We start from the raw sequence: 15,046 nt of genomic DNA, 5'->3' as shown, positions 1-15,046 counted from the left end.
GAATTTCTCCTCTGTGAGATCAATAAAGCTTATCTTATCTTATCTTATCTCATCTTATCTTATCTTTTCTTGTGCATATGTTAGTATTTTAGTCTGCCTGATGTGCAGACAACATTAGGAAGACAGACATTTCATGTCAGTATGCACCACGATATCTGGGTCACAATAAACAATCGTATCATCTGTATAGAAGCGCATACTGCAAATTCAAATTCCAACCATAAATCTGACACATATCATCTCAGATACAAAGATATGGAAGCAGTAGATGTCTTGTCTACAGATGACAGATGTGTCATTCTCCACTTGTGACACAGACAGGTTTGCATGATAAGCATGCAGCATTTTGCATCTAACAGCAATTATACAACGCAGTTATCAAAAGAAGCGCACTGAAACATCAACTCTATTTTGTCGGTTTTGCATTGATGGAACAACGTGCATCTTATTGTGTACCAGAAGTGTTCGACAGCGAGGAGGTTATAGATGCTGTCTAGTTGCCAATAGCAACCAAAGCTGGCCAAGAGTGAAATCCACTCAGCAGTGAATGAAGTAGAAAAGTGTGGAGGGGTGTATTATATCACTGAAGATTACAAGGACTGTTACAAGAGCCGCTATGAATGAAAACACCAGCGTGTTTATCCAGAAATAATCAAACCCAACAGGTCACAATTCGATTCCATTCTATTTGATTCTATTCGAGTCATTTTAATTCACTGCGTAATTCTTTATCTAACGTATTCAATGACATATTGTTATTTCAAACCTTAAAGGGGTCATGGCGTACACAGCTACGGCAAACTGTTTAACATTCCTCACACTGGTAACAGTGTAGGGCTTCAGCTGCAAAAACTGTAGATGAGTGGGTGAGTGAGTCCATTCCAACCCGCTTATGCAGACATTTATCAATCAATCAATCAATCAGTTTTTTATACAGCGCCAAATCACAACAAACAGTTGCCCCAAGGCGCTTTATATTGTAAGGCAAAGCCATACAATAATTATGTAAAACCCCAACGGTCAAACGACCCCCTGTGAGCAAGCACTTGGCTACAGTGAGAAGGAAAAACTCCCTTTTAACAGGAAGAAACCTCCAGCAGAACCAGGCTCAGGGAGGGGCAGTCCTCTGCTGGGACTGGTTGGGGCTGAGGGAGAGAACCAGGAAAAAGACATGCTGTGGAGGGGAGCAGAGATCGATCACTAATGATTAAATGCAGAGTGGTGCATACAGAGCAAAAAGAGAAAGAAACAGTGCATCATGGGAACCCCATGATGCTCTGTTTCTTCTTCATTTACTCAAAACAATAAATGCTATCAGCTTATAATGTACTAAATTAAATGAACATAAAATGAGGACAAATCCTAGAGATTTTACTGAACTTTGATGCACCATATCAATGAAAAAAGCAACTTTGTTTGGCCTGTGTGACCCTCCGTAGATATGACTGCCACCCGCTGGTTTGTGTGTGTGTGTGTGTGTGTGTGTGTGTGTGTGGGAGGGGGTTACTGCATATATACATGTGCTACATTTAATATGGTAAGATTTAGATATAAAATTTCGATTTCAAATTTTTTTTAAAATTTATGTCATTTTTTTCTGAGCAGTTTTACTTCACAAAGCCCCCATAATTTGCAAAATGACAGCTGCTATTTTCCGTTTGAACATTAGGGGAAAGATGTTGGAGAAGGACATGCCAGAGAAGGGCCATATAATTTTGCCCATCTCTCCTAGAATTCCTTTTTTTTTAATCTCCGTAAACAAAGTTGGACGAGGTTATGTTTTCTCTTCAGTTTGCTTGCTTGTCTGTTTTTTTTTTCTGTTTGTGAACAGCCTGGAACCCACAATTCTTCATATAGCATGAAACTTTTACTGAAAATTCATATCCTGATAGGTGAGAACTGATTCAATTTTCAAGGTCATAGGTCAAATGTTAAAATCAGGAAGAATCTTGGGAATTTGGAAAAATCCCAACCTTTAACACTGAACACATTTTCAAAAATTCATAACGCTGTCAAAAAAGATAAAAATTCATTCATATTTGAAAGTGTTTTTTGTGGACATTTAAATTTAAGATTGAAACCTCCATTTAATGTATATTTTACATTATATCTTAATCAAATGTGCCCCGATCACTCTCATATTTGAAAGTGAGGTGCAGACTGACACTCACTATCACCTGACAAAGTTTGATCTGTGTCTGATCTGGATTGTGGATTTTGTGGCCATTTAAATTTAACATTGAAACCTCCATTTAATGTATATTTTACATTATATCTTAATCAAATGTGCCCCGATCACTCTCATATTTGAAAGTGAGGTGCAGACTGACACTCACTATCACCTGACAAAGTTTGATCTGTGTCTGATCTGGATTGTGGATTTTGTGGCCATTTAAATTTAACATTGAAACCTCCATTTAATGTATATTTTACATTATATCTTAATCAAATGCGCCCCGATCACTCTCATATTTGAAAGTGAGGTACAGACTGGCACTCACTATCACCTGACAAAGTTTGATCTGGATCTGATCAAATTGTGGATTTTGTGGAGATTTGAATTTAATATCAAAAAGCCCATTTGGTGCACATTTTGCATTATATCTCAATCAAAAATGCCTCAATCACTCTTATTTTTCTGCTATGGATTTACCTACACCACCAAAATTGGATGCAGGTTCCAATTTCATGCCTGTTTGTCTTCCAGTTATCAGTCGGAAATCAAAGTGCCACAAAGTAATGACAAATTGTGCATAGCAGAGATAACCAATGTTCTGTGAAAATGGTGTGAAAAAGAATTCAAAAATGGAAAAAGCGGTGCCTTCGTGCTTTGATCATCATTTTGTTTGCGCGCACCTGCTGCATCAAAACGTCACACAAGCTGACAGCGCATTACGTAGTTGCAGTTCCAACCATCAGCCACGCGGGGGCAGGCGTAGACCTGGGCGGGACATGTCAAAAAAAGAGAGGGGGCAGGACTCTGCCAATCCCGGCTCGAGTTGGATTCCGCTCGTACTACGGAGCCAAAGTGAGCTCCCTGCGCCTGTCGCGCTCCAGGGATCCGCACGCAGACGGAGCACTTCTCCAAGCACGTTTGCTCTTCGGTGGCTTTAGGTTTCTGCAGAGCACGTCTTTTGGAAGCTCGGATCACACTGTTGGGGATTGAAAAACCAAAAAAATCCTGAGGAGCCGCCCCGCGTAACCTGGAAGATCTCCGCGGTTTTTTGCGCTCCTTACAGGTGAGCTGCGGACAATCTGAGGATTACAACAGATCCTACAAACTGCATGTGTGTTCTATGAGGAGAGAACAAAGTGCTGGTGAATCTCTACCTGCTGGACTCTGAGGAGGATCTTCTTACTGCACTTGACAGGGGCGGCACTCACAAATCCGGGGACGGGAGCTGAAAGGGCAGAAAAGCAGCCACCATGCCTCTGGCACAGATCGCAGAGCCATGGCCCACCATGGAACTAGTGCAGCTGGAAACAGAGGTGAGGTGCAGAAATATCTTCAGTTTTCTTTAGCCGCTTAAACTTAAAAAAAAAAAAAAAAAAAAAGTTTCAGATCAAATGTGACAAGTGAGCACATGCCAACATTCACAATCTCATTATAACTATGCAAATATGAAAAACACTAGAATGGCATTAGAGTTCTCCTATTGAGGAAGACTTGCAGAAGTGTGCAAAATCATTGTCTGGAATTTTGGAATTTTCTAAACTTTTCAAACATGTGTTTCATGGAAACATATTTTGTTATTTTTGAAAGGCCGTGGCTATTCGCACGGCGGCCGTGTCCATAACTCTCATTTAGCTATTCACACGGCAAGACTCTGGTGGTAAAACTTGGAGCTACTTGTATAAACAAACATGCTGCATTCAAGATGTCGTAACTCCTTTAATATTTTTCGATTTCGATGTTTGTTTTGTTTTTTTAATCCGGCTGTGTCCACATTTCACTATTTGTATGGCAAAACTCTGGTGGCAAAACTTGGAACTACTTGTATAAACAAACATACTTCATTCAAGATGTTTAAGACATCTTGAATGCAGTATGTAACGCAGTATATTTAATATTTTTCAATTTTGATGATTTTTTTTTTTTTTATTCGGCCGTGTCCATAACTCTCATTTCACTATTCGCATGGCAGGACTCTGGTGGCAAAAGGCCGACCCTATTCGAATGGCGGCTGCGTCCGTAACTCTCATTTAATGCAGTTTTTGCATTTTCTGGAGCCCCCAATTTTATTAATATTTGGCACCCCTTTGACTTTAAATCAAATCAATTTTATTTTATTTATATTCCGCCAAATCACAACAAACAGTTGCCCCAAGGCCATACAATAATTACAGAAAAAACCCAACGGTCAAAACGACCCCCTGTGAGCAAGCACTTGGCGACAGTGGGAAGGAAAAACTCCCTTTTAACAGGAAGAAACCTCCAGCAGAACCAGGCTCAGGGAGGGGCAGTCTTCTGCTGGGACTGGTTGGGGCTGAGGGAGAGAACCAGGAAAAAGACATGTTGTGGAGGGGAGCAGAGATCAATCACTAATGATTAAATGCAGAGTGGTGCATACAGAGCAAAAAGAGAAAGAAACAGTGCATCATGGGAACCCCCCAGCAGTTTACGTCTATAGCAGCATAACTAAGGGATGGTTCAGGGTCACCTGATCCAGCCCTAACTATAAGCTTTAGCAAAAAGGAAAGTTTTAAGCCTAATCTTAAAAGTAGAGAGGGTGTCTGTCTCCCTGATCCGAATTGGGAGAGGAGCCTGAAAGCTGAAGGCTCTGCCTCCCATTCTACTCTTACAAACCCTAGGAACTACAAGTAAGCCTGCAGTCTGAGAGCGAAGCGCTCTATTGGGGTGATATGGTACTATGAGGTCCCTAAGATAAGATGGGACCTGATTATTCAAAACCTTACTTTACAGGGTATTCAGGGTTCCCCATAAGTTTTGCTGTCTATGAAACACAAGTATGTGATTTGTACCAAAAGGGAAAAATTTTACGTAGCCGTTCATTTCAGATTTCAGAAAAATCAGGCATTGTCAGACTCCTTGGATCAAACAGTTCAGTGACCTCCATTTCTGCCATACCAGATTTTCCACCACGTTGGATTTGATAGAACACCCCAAAAAAAAAAAAAAAAAAAAAAACAGGTATCACCACATGTGTAGAACTCAAAAAGGTCATATCTCAGCAAAGATTTGATGAATCAAAACCAAACTTGGTTTGTGGTCTCAGGACGCCTTTGTAAGCAGGCACAAAAATTTGGTGTCATTTAACCTCTAGGCTCACTTATACTGGCTAAGGATGCTTGACCACAAGTTTTCTTCATTCATAAACATTTTTAAACGCCTGTTTAGTGGACTGAGTACTTTCAAACCCGAGAACATGCACAATGGAATAAACCACATTTATTCAGAACGTAACATGATAACTGCAGGAACAGGGCAGCGTAGTCTCATTTGAACCCTGCGTGATATTGCGGGATTTGACCACTTATGGGGACAGCCAGTCCTGTTGTGCGTAACTTCACATGGAAAAATGGTGTACTGTTTTGTTTTTGGCTACAATCACTGAAGCAGTCGCAAAACATGTTTTGTTTTGTTTTTTGGTTCCCAGTGGAGAAGGGAAGACGAGGCAAATGGGAGAGGTGGTGTCGGTAAGTGTTAGCCTACAGAGCTAACCAGAGAAGCTATGTTGTCTTGCCTGCAAAACCCCTTTGACATGTTTGAACGTTGGGTCATAAACAAACCGCAACACATGTCCACTTTCTCACTGCATCGTCACTTTTTCTTTGCATTTTCACTTTGTTTGCGTGTAATTTGCCCAAAACCTCAGAGAAAATGCTGTGTTTTTGTCCCCAGAAGTAGAGAAATTACTTCATATGCGTCATATTTTACCCCTTTAGCGCCCACCCTCAAATGAGACACGCTGCCCAGTAGCCAACTGAAAGAAGTGTTTCTGGTCAAGTAGTCAATTAAATTAAGCAGGTTAAGTGGATATTTGGTAATAGTTTTCTAATCACTGATAAATAGTTCAGTGTACACTGACATGTTGTACTCAAACCGCTTCAGAGGCTGTCAAGCTAATGGTAAATAGATGTCATTTTGGCAAAGATAGTACTGTAGATGGGTTTTGGAGACTCATGTGAAGCAGTTTTGGGTACTCATTTAGCCACAAATCCCTGTAGAGGACCACTCAAGAAGAATTAGTTTTAGAATAGACGCGTATCCGTGTGTTACCCTGTATATGCTAATAAATGCAGTTTGTGAAATTGTGTGGTGGTGCCGCGGGTTGGGTTGTTCAGCAGGCTTTACTATTTACAACACTCTGCTGATTGTGTGTTGCCTGAGTAGAAAATCACAGCTGAACAGATGGTGATATGCAGCCTGTGAAAAGTACTAAATTTAACACTGTCAGTTTAAAATAAAAACCCACACTTTAGAATCACAGGCTGCATATACACTGCACAAACTCTCCATAACATCACCCGTAGTTTTTGTTAAGAGTGGTTTTGAAGTTTAAATGGGGATGTTGTAAATGTCACCACATTTTTAGTGAAGACCACCCATCACGTAGTTATAACGTTAGCAAGGCTAACTGGCTATGTAGCTTGTTTTGGGTGTTTGATTAGCGCAGATGTTTGCCTATTGGTTGACGGTTTTCATGACCTGTGATGGGTGTCGCTATTAAAAACTATGACCAGCATACTGCCTCAGTAGTGATTGCGTCCTGATAGTAGCTATCGTCACCAAGTTATCACTTCCAGCTAAGTAATGCTAACATACGTTTATACTCAACCCAAATACTTGAGTACAGATTTTGTACATGATCCATTAGTACAATTAACTGGACAGCAAGCTATATTATTGCAGATATTTTAACTAAAAAAAAAAGAAAAAGACAAATATGGTCAAGCTAGTGGCTACTGCTAGCAGCCTCTGCTAGGGGCTAGACCTTGCACGCTAAAATGTCACTCAAAGCGGCCTTGCCCCTAAGTGTTCATAGTTTTATGGTTTAAAATATGTTAAACAGATGAGTTTTTTGTCATCTTGTACCACGCTGCCATGCTTATTTCTGCTGTAAATTTGGACATATACATGAGGATCTATGGAGATTGATTTGCTTTTGGTGCCATCCTCAAGTGGTCATTTGAGGAACTGCAAGTTTAGGCACTGAATGTTTCAGCACCGGAGGTCAGGGCTTGTTTAGAGTCGGATCTTTTCCACTACTGTGTTAAGTAACTTGCAGAAATCTGTGCTGAACTCATGGGTGACCATATGGATTCATCACCCAATGTTTGTTAATGAGAAATAATTTTTTTTTACCCCAAATGTCAAAATTGGCAGCGGCAGTCAGAGCTGGATCGGTGCCGTTCGCCGCTACTGCCAATTGAGCAGCCAGCTGCACACTTTGGCTCCTGGTGGCACACGAGAGAGATCGGCTTCTTAAGAAAAGTGAGAGAGAGAGAGAGAGAGAGCGAGAACAGAAAAACATGCCAGGAAATATGTCGAGCAAGTCCAAAGGGAGGCTGTATCGCTGTAAAGGGAACACAGACATAGCGCGCAGTTATAAAGTAAAGCTTCTGTTCGCCAATTTCTTAGGCAGCTGACAGGAGAAGGACATCACCCCTGTCTGTCTGCGAATCTCAAAAAGTAATAAATGCATTTCAAAGAAGTTTTGTGCAGAGGGCTAATTTGATTAAAAAAAACACAAACATACACATTAAGGTGAGCCGCATCTGCCTTGGTTGGGGGTCACACGGTGCAAATTTTGTTGAATTTTTTAAATATGTGTTTTTAAAAGTTTAAACAGTTATGATTGTGCAGACCTGTCCTAGCACTCGTACAAAATACAGCAGTTGTAGAAAATACAGCTATATTTGAAGTAACACTTGGGTCATTTTCAGGATAGAGATTTTGGCACATATCTCAAGTTGTTCATTGGCGTCATATTAGTCTAGAACAGTTGCGTTGCCCTCTTCTAAATGATGTGTTTACATATCTAAGCTAATAATGTGATGCCCTAAAAAACAGAAAGCTATCTGTGGGTGGTGTTAGCAACGGCAGTGATTACCGCTGCCTGCGTTTGGCGTTATCCTCAGTTAGTATACAAATAATGAATGTTTATGAGTTCAATGGTATGAATATTTCATGAGGTGAAAGATGGAATATTCCATTGAAAGAATGAAAAACATTCATTATTTGTTTTATATAATGGCTAAAATTTATATTTTATTAATTTATAAACAACAGAAAAGGGACTTACATTTTGGTGTTCCACTGGTGCTTAACAGTCCAACGTGAACTTTAAATTGGAGTTCAAAATTGCGAGGATGTAGTCCTTGATGCCGTCCACTGACTTCGTGTACTTAAAAACAAACAAAAAAAAAAAAACCAAAACAAACAAAAAACAACTTCATGTAGTTCCTTAGTCCAGCGAAAAATCGCATCAGCTTTTCATCCTAACAGCTCTTCATGCCTCAAGAAGCCTTACACCATAGTGGATTTGTTTTTGCTTTTTTTTTTTTGTGAATTAGCAGTGTCAACTAGCTCCTTCAAATTGTCGTCTGTCAGCAAAACAAACACCGTCATGTTTAGCTAAATGCCGCCCCCGGTAGTGTGAGCGCGCGGTGGTCGGGGCGTGCAATAGCGCATTTTAAATAGCACAAAATTGCATGCTAAAAAAGAACTATTGCACGGTCAAAGAAAAACAACGGCAAATATTATGAATAATCCTTGTCACGTGACATACAACCCACCAATCAAATGACAAGGATCCACTTAGATGTTATATAATGATAGTTACTGTCAGTTTGTGGTCACAATAGCATAAAAGTTTTCTAGTTAAGAGCCAAAATCACCATCTTTTCATAACCATGTCTGATACAAATATCAGTATGCTACACCTCCAGTGATGTAGTCATGTCTGTAAAATTTTCATCAATGGATTGACGTGTGCGTGTGTGTAATAGTTGAGCATGAGTAAGCTTGAACTTGCAACACAGTAGAGAGAAATGCAACAATAAGGTAGAAAATAGCTGCAGGGTACACGCTCTAATACATTTCACTTCCAGATGAGGTCACAGTGAAAGCTACACACACTGTTTTTGTCAGGTCGCCCACAACTTTCACAGCATTTTTTTAATTCTTTGACTTTGAGTTTGTATTGTGCTGAAACTGTAAATTGGTCTGAATCTGGATCCAGGTCTGCCAGATTAAAATGTAATCCACAGTAGTACCCTTGGCCATGGTGGAACAGTGGTTTAGTGAGTAGCGCTGCTGCCTCACAGTGAGAAGGTTCCAGCTTTGCTTCCACCCTGGTCCTGTCTGTGTAGGGTTTGCCTGTTCTCCCTGTGTTTGTGTGGGTTCCCTCCTGGTGGTCCGGCTTCCTCCTGCTTCCAAACACATGCAGGGTAGATGAATTGGAAAACTCTAAATTGACCGTAGGTTGGAGTCGGAGTGTGAGTGAGTTTGTTTGTCTCTGTGTCGGCCCTACAATAGACTGGCGACCTGTTCATGGTGTACAACACCTCTCAACCAATGACTGCAGGGATAGGCTGATCCTTAACTGACTGAAATAAGTACAATGAGGAAATGGATGTATGGGTCGTGCCACTGGGCATGAGGGCAAAATGTCTACTGCAGTGTGATATTTAACACCAATGATCTTGACCTGCACCCACATGATTGACCTCTTGCCCAGGGCAAGTCTTGAATCCAACTATGTGTGTGCTTCATTTTGTCCAAATGAGCTGAAAATAAAGTTCCTTGACTTTAACCAAAGTTAATTACAGTGGTCCCTCGTTTATCGCGGGAGTTCCGTTCTAAAAATAGCCCGCAATAGGCGAAATCCGCGAAGTAGTCGGCGTTATTTTTTACAATTATTATAGATGTTTTAAGGCTGTAAAACCCCTCACTACACACTTTATACACTTTTCTCAAACAGGCATTAACATTTTCTCACTTTTCTCTCGTGTGTAAACACTCTCAAAGTTCAAACCTGAGTAGAAAAATAAGACCAACCTGTTTTCAGGCCCAAACATTTGTTTGAGAAATAAAAATAGAACATTTTCCTATAAATAATTATGATGGCTTTTAGAACTAACAAATTTAATTTTAACAATCAACCTACGAGGTTGGACACATAAGAAATGATTAATAGTGACTGACCAGTATTTCACAGTTCCTCTGATCACACCTCTTTGTCCTTGTGCCGCGCTGCTGTCGCGCCTTTTTCCACTGAGTCACACCCGGTGCAGGTGTCTTTTTCCGAGTGAAGTTATGGGTAGTTGTTGGTGCTCTTTTTTCTTCTGGGCGAGAAGATTCTTATAAATAGACACGCAGAACACAATGCGCGTACTCTCCCTTCGCGGTGCTGCGACCGGCTACTTGATGAGGACACAGAACACAATGCACTGTAAAAAAAAAAAAAAAAAAAAAAACGCATGTAAAATTGGACTAAAAAAATCCGCAAAACTGCGAGGCCATGAAAGGTGAACCGCGTTATAGCGAGGGACTGCTGTATTTAAAAGACACATTTTTGAATAGAAATTAGCAAAAGGACCAGGGAGGAGTTGGGCAACAAACAGGCCTTGGCCTCAATAACTGACTTTTGGCAAAGTTGAATGATGCTGGGCAGTTCAGGAATACACCTGCATATGTATGGCAAGTTTGGTGCAAATCTAGTGAAAACTTTAAATTTTGACCTCAACGATCTTGACCCAAATGATTGACCTTCATTTCCGAACCTACCTACCTATGTTCACCAGGTTTGGTAGCCATCACAGTGAGAATCTAAATTTTGACCATTGACCTGAATGACTTTGAGGAGGTGATGGTCTTGTGGTTAAGTGTTGAGTGGCTTGAGACCAGAGGATCCTCGGTTCAGATCCCAGCCTGACCACAAAAAAACACTAAGGGCTCTTGGGTAAGGTCCTTAATCCTCAAGTTGCTCCCGGTGTGTAGTGAAGGCCCCATATGACACCACCCTGACATCGGTGTGTGAGTGTGTTTATGTGAATGGGTGAATGTGAGGCATCATTGAGCATCTGATGCAGATGGAACAGCGCTATATAAATGCAGTCCATTTATCATTTACTTTGACCTTTGGGACAGTTCTTGGGTTGACCATCATCCACATATTAAGGTTGATGGAAATTGTCCAAAGCATCTCTTCTGTTTTTATAAAAGAGACAGAGGAGAGAAACCAAATGCTCAGTCGAGTGGCGAAGCACAGTGTGACTGAATGGAATGTGTGCCGAGTTCGTTAGCCAGGACCTGTCAGCAGTGTGCACTCAAAGACGTGTCAGTGCATGTTTCGGTGTGTGCACGGGTTCTGCTAACACATGTGCGCACACTGGCTTAGCGTGAGCTAATCTGGGTGTGACCTGTGCAGCGCCTGAAGTGGGGCCGTGCAGCGGAGTGCATTTTGGCGAGTGATTACGCTGAGACATGCAGTAACCTGTCACCTGGCAGAGGTGCTGAGACACTAAAACCTTGTTCCTTTTACGCTTTTAGAGTTGAAAGTTGATCTGCCAGTTAGGCCGAGGTGTATAATTACATCTGGAACACTGCTTGGACAAATTTGCAAAAAAAAAAGAAAAAAAAAAGTTTGATTTGATTTGTTACTTTCTTATGGTAAATGGACTGCATTTATATAGCACTTTTCCATCTGCATCAGACGCTCAAAGCACTTTACAATTATGCCTCATATTCACCCCGATGTCAGGGTGCTGCCATACAAGCCGCTCACTGCACACCGAGAGCAATAGGGGATTAAGGACCTTGCCCAAGGGCCCTTAGTGATTTTCCAGTCAGGCAGGGATTTGAACCGAGGACCTTCTGGTCTCAAGCCCAACATCTTAACCACTAGACCATCACCTCCCCCATCTTATCAATATAAATTTAAATATGTTGATGCTTACAGTGATAACTCAAGAGCAATATAAGGTAGACACTTGATACCTACACTATAGATACCCCATGGGGATTAGTGTGACAATATATATGTATATATCTAGTTTTATTTACTAGTTTGGGACATCCTGCAAATTACACTCTGGTGCAACGTGCAAAAAAATAAATAAACCCACACATTTTGTTTTTAATAATGAATTTATTTTGTCACTTTTCTAAGAATCAAAGCACTAAACAAAATAAACTCTTAAGAATAAATGCCAATATAAAAAGTACAGTGCAACAATGCACAAAAACCCCAAATTAAACAGCTGATAATATAGAAAAAAGGTGCAACCTACAGTCCAGTGCGACTAATACTCTGATGCGACCTATATATGGGTTATTCTCCTTCGAGGCATTTTTTTAACAGGTGCGACCAAAACTGCGGTGCAACCTGTATGTGGGTTTTTCCTCTTCAAGAGGCATTTTTTATGGTACATATTAGTGAGGATTGATTTATTTTCCTTGTAGATGTCATGGTAGACCCTTCATACTTGCAGCAAAGCAATGTCTTGGGGAGTAGATGGAGTTTATTTGATTTCAGACAGGCGTTTCCTTGTTACGGATCACCTCAGCGGGCGATTTCACACAAGATCAGCACTTTAAGTTGAGGGAAGGCGCTCCTCATTAAAACCACCTGCTGGGACGAACAGTTCCTCTGAAAACCTGCACCGTCTTGGCCTTTCACACCCTCATCACAGTGGGTTTAATAGCTGGGTGATTCTTAGACTACGGGCACTTATGTCCTTTGATCATATTGTATGAAAAACAGAAAAAAGGGGAAATTTCACACTTTTATAGTTATCTTTACAATGAAAGTGTGTTAAGAAATTTGTTCTAGTAGTCTATGATGACTTTTTCACCTTTTTTCAGCATCATTATATGCAAATATTGCCGTTTTGTGCTTGTCCCACACCCAGACTTTTGATCTTCAGTGATAAAAATGAATGGTAAAGAAACGTTTTTTCTAATGTTTTAAAATATCTCTGAATAAAATATCAGTAAAATAATCAAAACATAATTGGGGTATTCAATGTCATACAACTGTTGTGATTTTTTTTTTAAACAAAATGTAGATGTCCCACACTATTGCCGTAATTTCCACCACAACACTGTAATGTCCCTTTAAACAGTTTGTATGAAAGATTGTTTGGGTAGTTTCTATGGAGATAAACAGTGACATCAGAGCACATGTATATAGTGCCAAATCACAACAAACAGTTGCCCCAAGGCGCTTTATATTGTAAGGCAATGGTGTGGTGGAAATTACATTTACAAGGCCAATAGTGCCCGTAGTTAAAAAATCACCCAGCTACCATCCGTGAGGTTTTTACAAAAGCTGATATTGTTCTGTAACATACTTGGGATAATAATTAATTTTCTAAGCCTCAGAGTTTGTATTTCTAAAGGATGGAATTACCTCAGAAGGACGTGAGCGTTTTGCACAGTCCCGCAGACGTATATCAGTCTGACGTCTGGCAGACAGGGACAAGTCCTGCCATTATTTGCTGGCACTATCAAGAGATTTATTCCGAACTGATAACCGCCGTCAGCAAGAGTGATGATTATGTTTTTTGTTGCCTAGTTACAGGGCGGGTTCTATTCACTTTGTTATAGGTGTATAGGTTAATGTGACGGCTGTTCACTTTGATCATACAGGATTGTTGTGAGGAATAAAATCTTTACCTCTGTCCTAATACCGCATTAGATTTGTTTGGTGCCCGTCAGTTTATTCTCCATATTTCTGCAGTTGCACGCTCTCATCCACATTCTTCTTCCTGTTAATTTGAATTTCTTTTCTTTTTTTAAAAATCGTTCTAGTCCGATTTTGCACGTATTGATGTGGCTGTTTGTGTGTGCGTGCGTGCCGGTGCGCTCACTAAGGAAGCCCCAAGGGAGGGGAGGCGCAGTTAACTGGGCCATTTGGATCAGCCATGCAGAGCTAAAGAGGCTGAAATGTGTTGAGCAGCGACGTGGAGAATCTAGTCTTGACCACACATGCAAAATTATAGTTGCGCTGACGCACTGAGTCTTTTTTATTTTTTAGTCAGATGGACAAAAAAAAAAACAATCAGGTCTACTTCACTGAGGACAGAATGAATGCAAGATTTATTTGGCACACAAAACTCATCAAAAAAAAAAAAAAGATTTTACAGTAGCACATCTGATCGAAAGGGTGTAGACAGAAGCAAAAGCTTGGAAACACCCACCCCTCTATCTGTCTGTCTGTATGACTTCTCTCTCTCTCTCTCTCTCTCTCTCTCTCTCTCTCTCTCTCTCTCTCTCTCTCTCTCTCTCTCTCTCTCTCTCTCTCTCTCTCTCTATATATATATATATATATATATATATATATATATATATATATATATATATACTCAACAAAAATATAAACGCAACACTTTTGGTTTTGCTCCCATTTTGTATGAGATGAACTCAAAGATCTAAAACTTTTTCCACATACACAATATCACCATTTCCCTCAAATATTGTTCACAAACCAGTCTAAATCTGTGATAGTGAGCACTTCTCCTTTGCTGAGATAATCCATCCCACCTCACAGGTGTGCCATATCAAGATGCTGATTAGACACCATGATTAGTGCACAGGTGTGCCTTAGACTGCCCACAATAAAAGGCCACTCTGAAAGGTGCAGTTTTGTTTTATTGGGGGGGATACCAGTCAGTATCTGGTGTGACCACCATTTGCCTCATGCAGTGCAACACATCTCCTTCGCATCATCCGTGAAGAGAACACCTCTCCAACATGCCAAACGCCAGCGAATGTGAGCATTTGCCCACTCAAGTCGGTTACGACAACGAACTGGAGTCAGGTCGAGACCCCGATGAGGACTATGAGCATGCAGATGAGCTTCCCTGAGATGGTTTCTGACAGTTTGTGCAGAAATTCTTTGGTTATGCAAACCGATTGTTTCAGCAGCTGTCCGAGTGGCTGGTCTCAGACGATCTTGGAGGTGAACATGCTGGATGTGGAGGTCCTGGGCTGGTGTGGTTACACGTGGTCTGCGGTTGTGAGGCTGGTTGGATGTACTGCCAAATTCTCTGAAATGCCTTTGGAGACAGCTTATGG

General features: G+C 40.8%; 1 protein-coding gene across 1 annotated transcript in view; it reads left to right on the top strand.

Annotated features, from left to right (window-relative positions):
• The first annotated feature begins 3,126 nt into the window (after positions 1-3,126).
• The window catches only part of rps6ka1 (ribosomal protein S6 kinase a, polypeptide 1), a 125,057-nt gene continuing 113,137 nt past the window's right edge, over positions 3,127-15,046 (top strand). The window contains exon 1 of the mRNA XM_034195190.1: positions 3,127-3,489. Coding sequence (XP_034051081.1) covers positions 3,427-3,489 — 63 coding nt within the window. The 5' untranslated portion in view covers positions 3,127-3,426. The remainder of the gene's footprint in view (positions 3,490-15,046) is intronic.

Source organism: Thalassophryne amazonica, chromosome 19 (genome assembly GCF_902500255.1).
Source record: "Thalassophryne amazonica chromosome 19, fThaAma1.1, whole genome shotgun sequence".
Classification (NCBI taxonomy): Eukaryota; Metazoa; Chordata; class Actinopteri; order Batrachoidiformes; family Batrachoididae; genus Thalassophryne; species Thalassophryne amazonica.
Note: the sequence above shows the minus strand (reverse complement) of the source record. Positions and strands in the feature narration are given on the sequence as shown.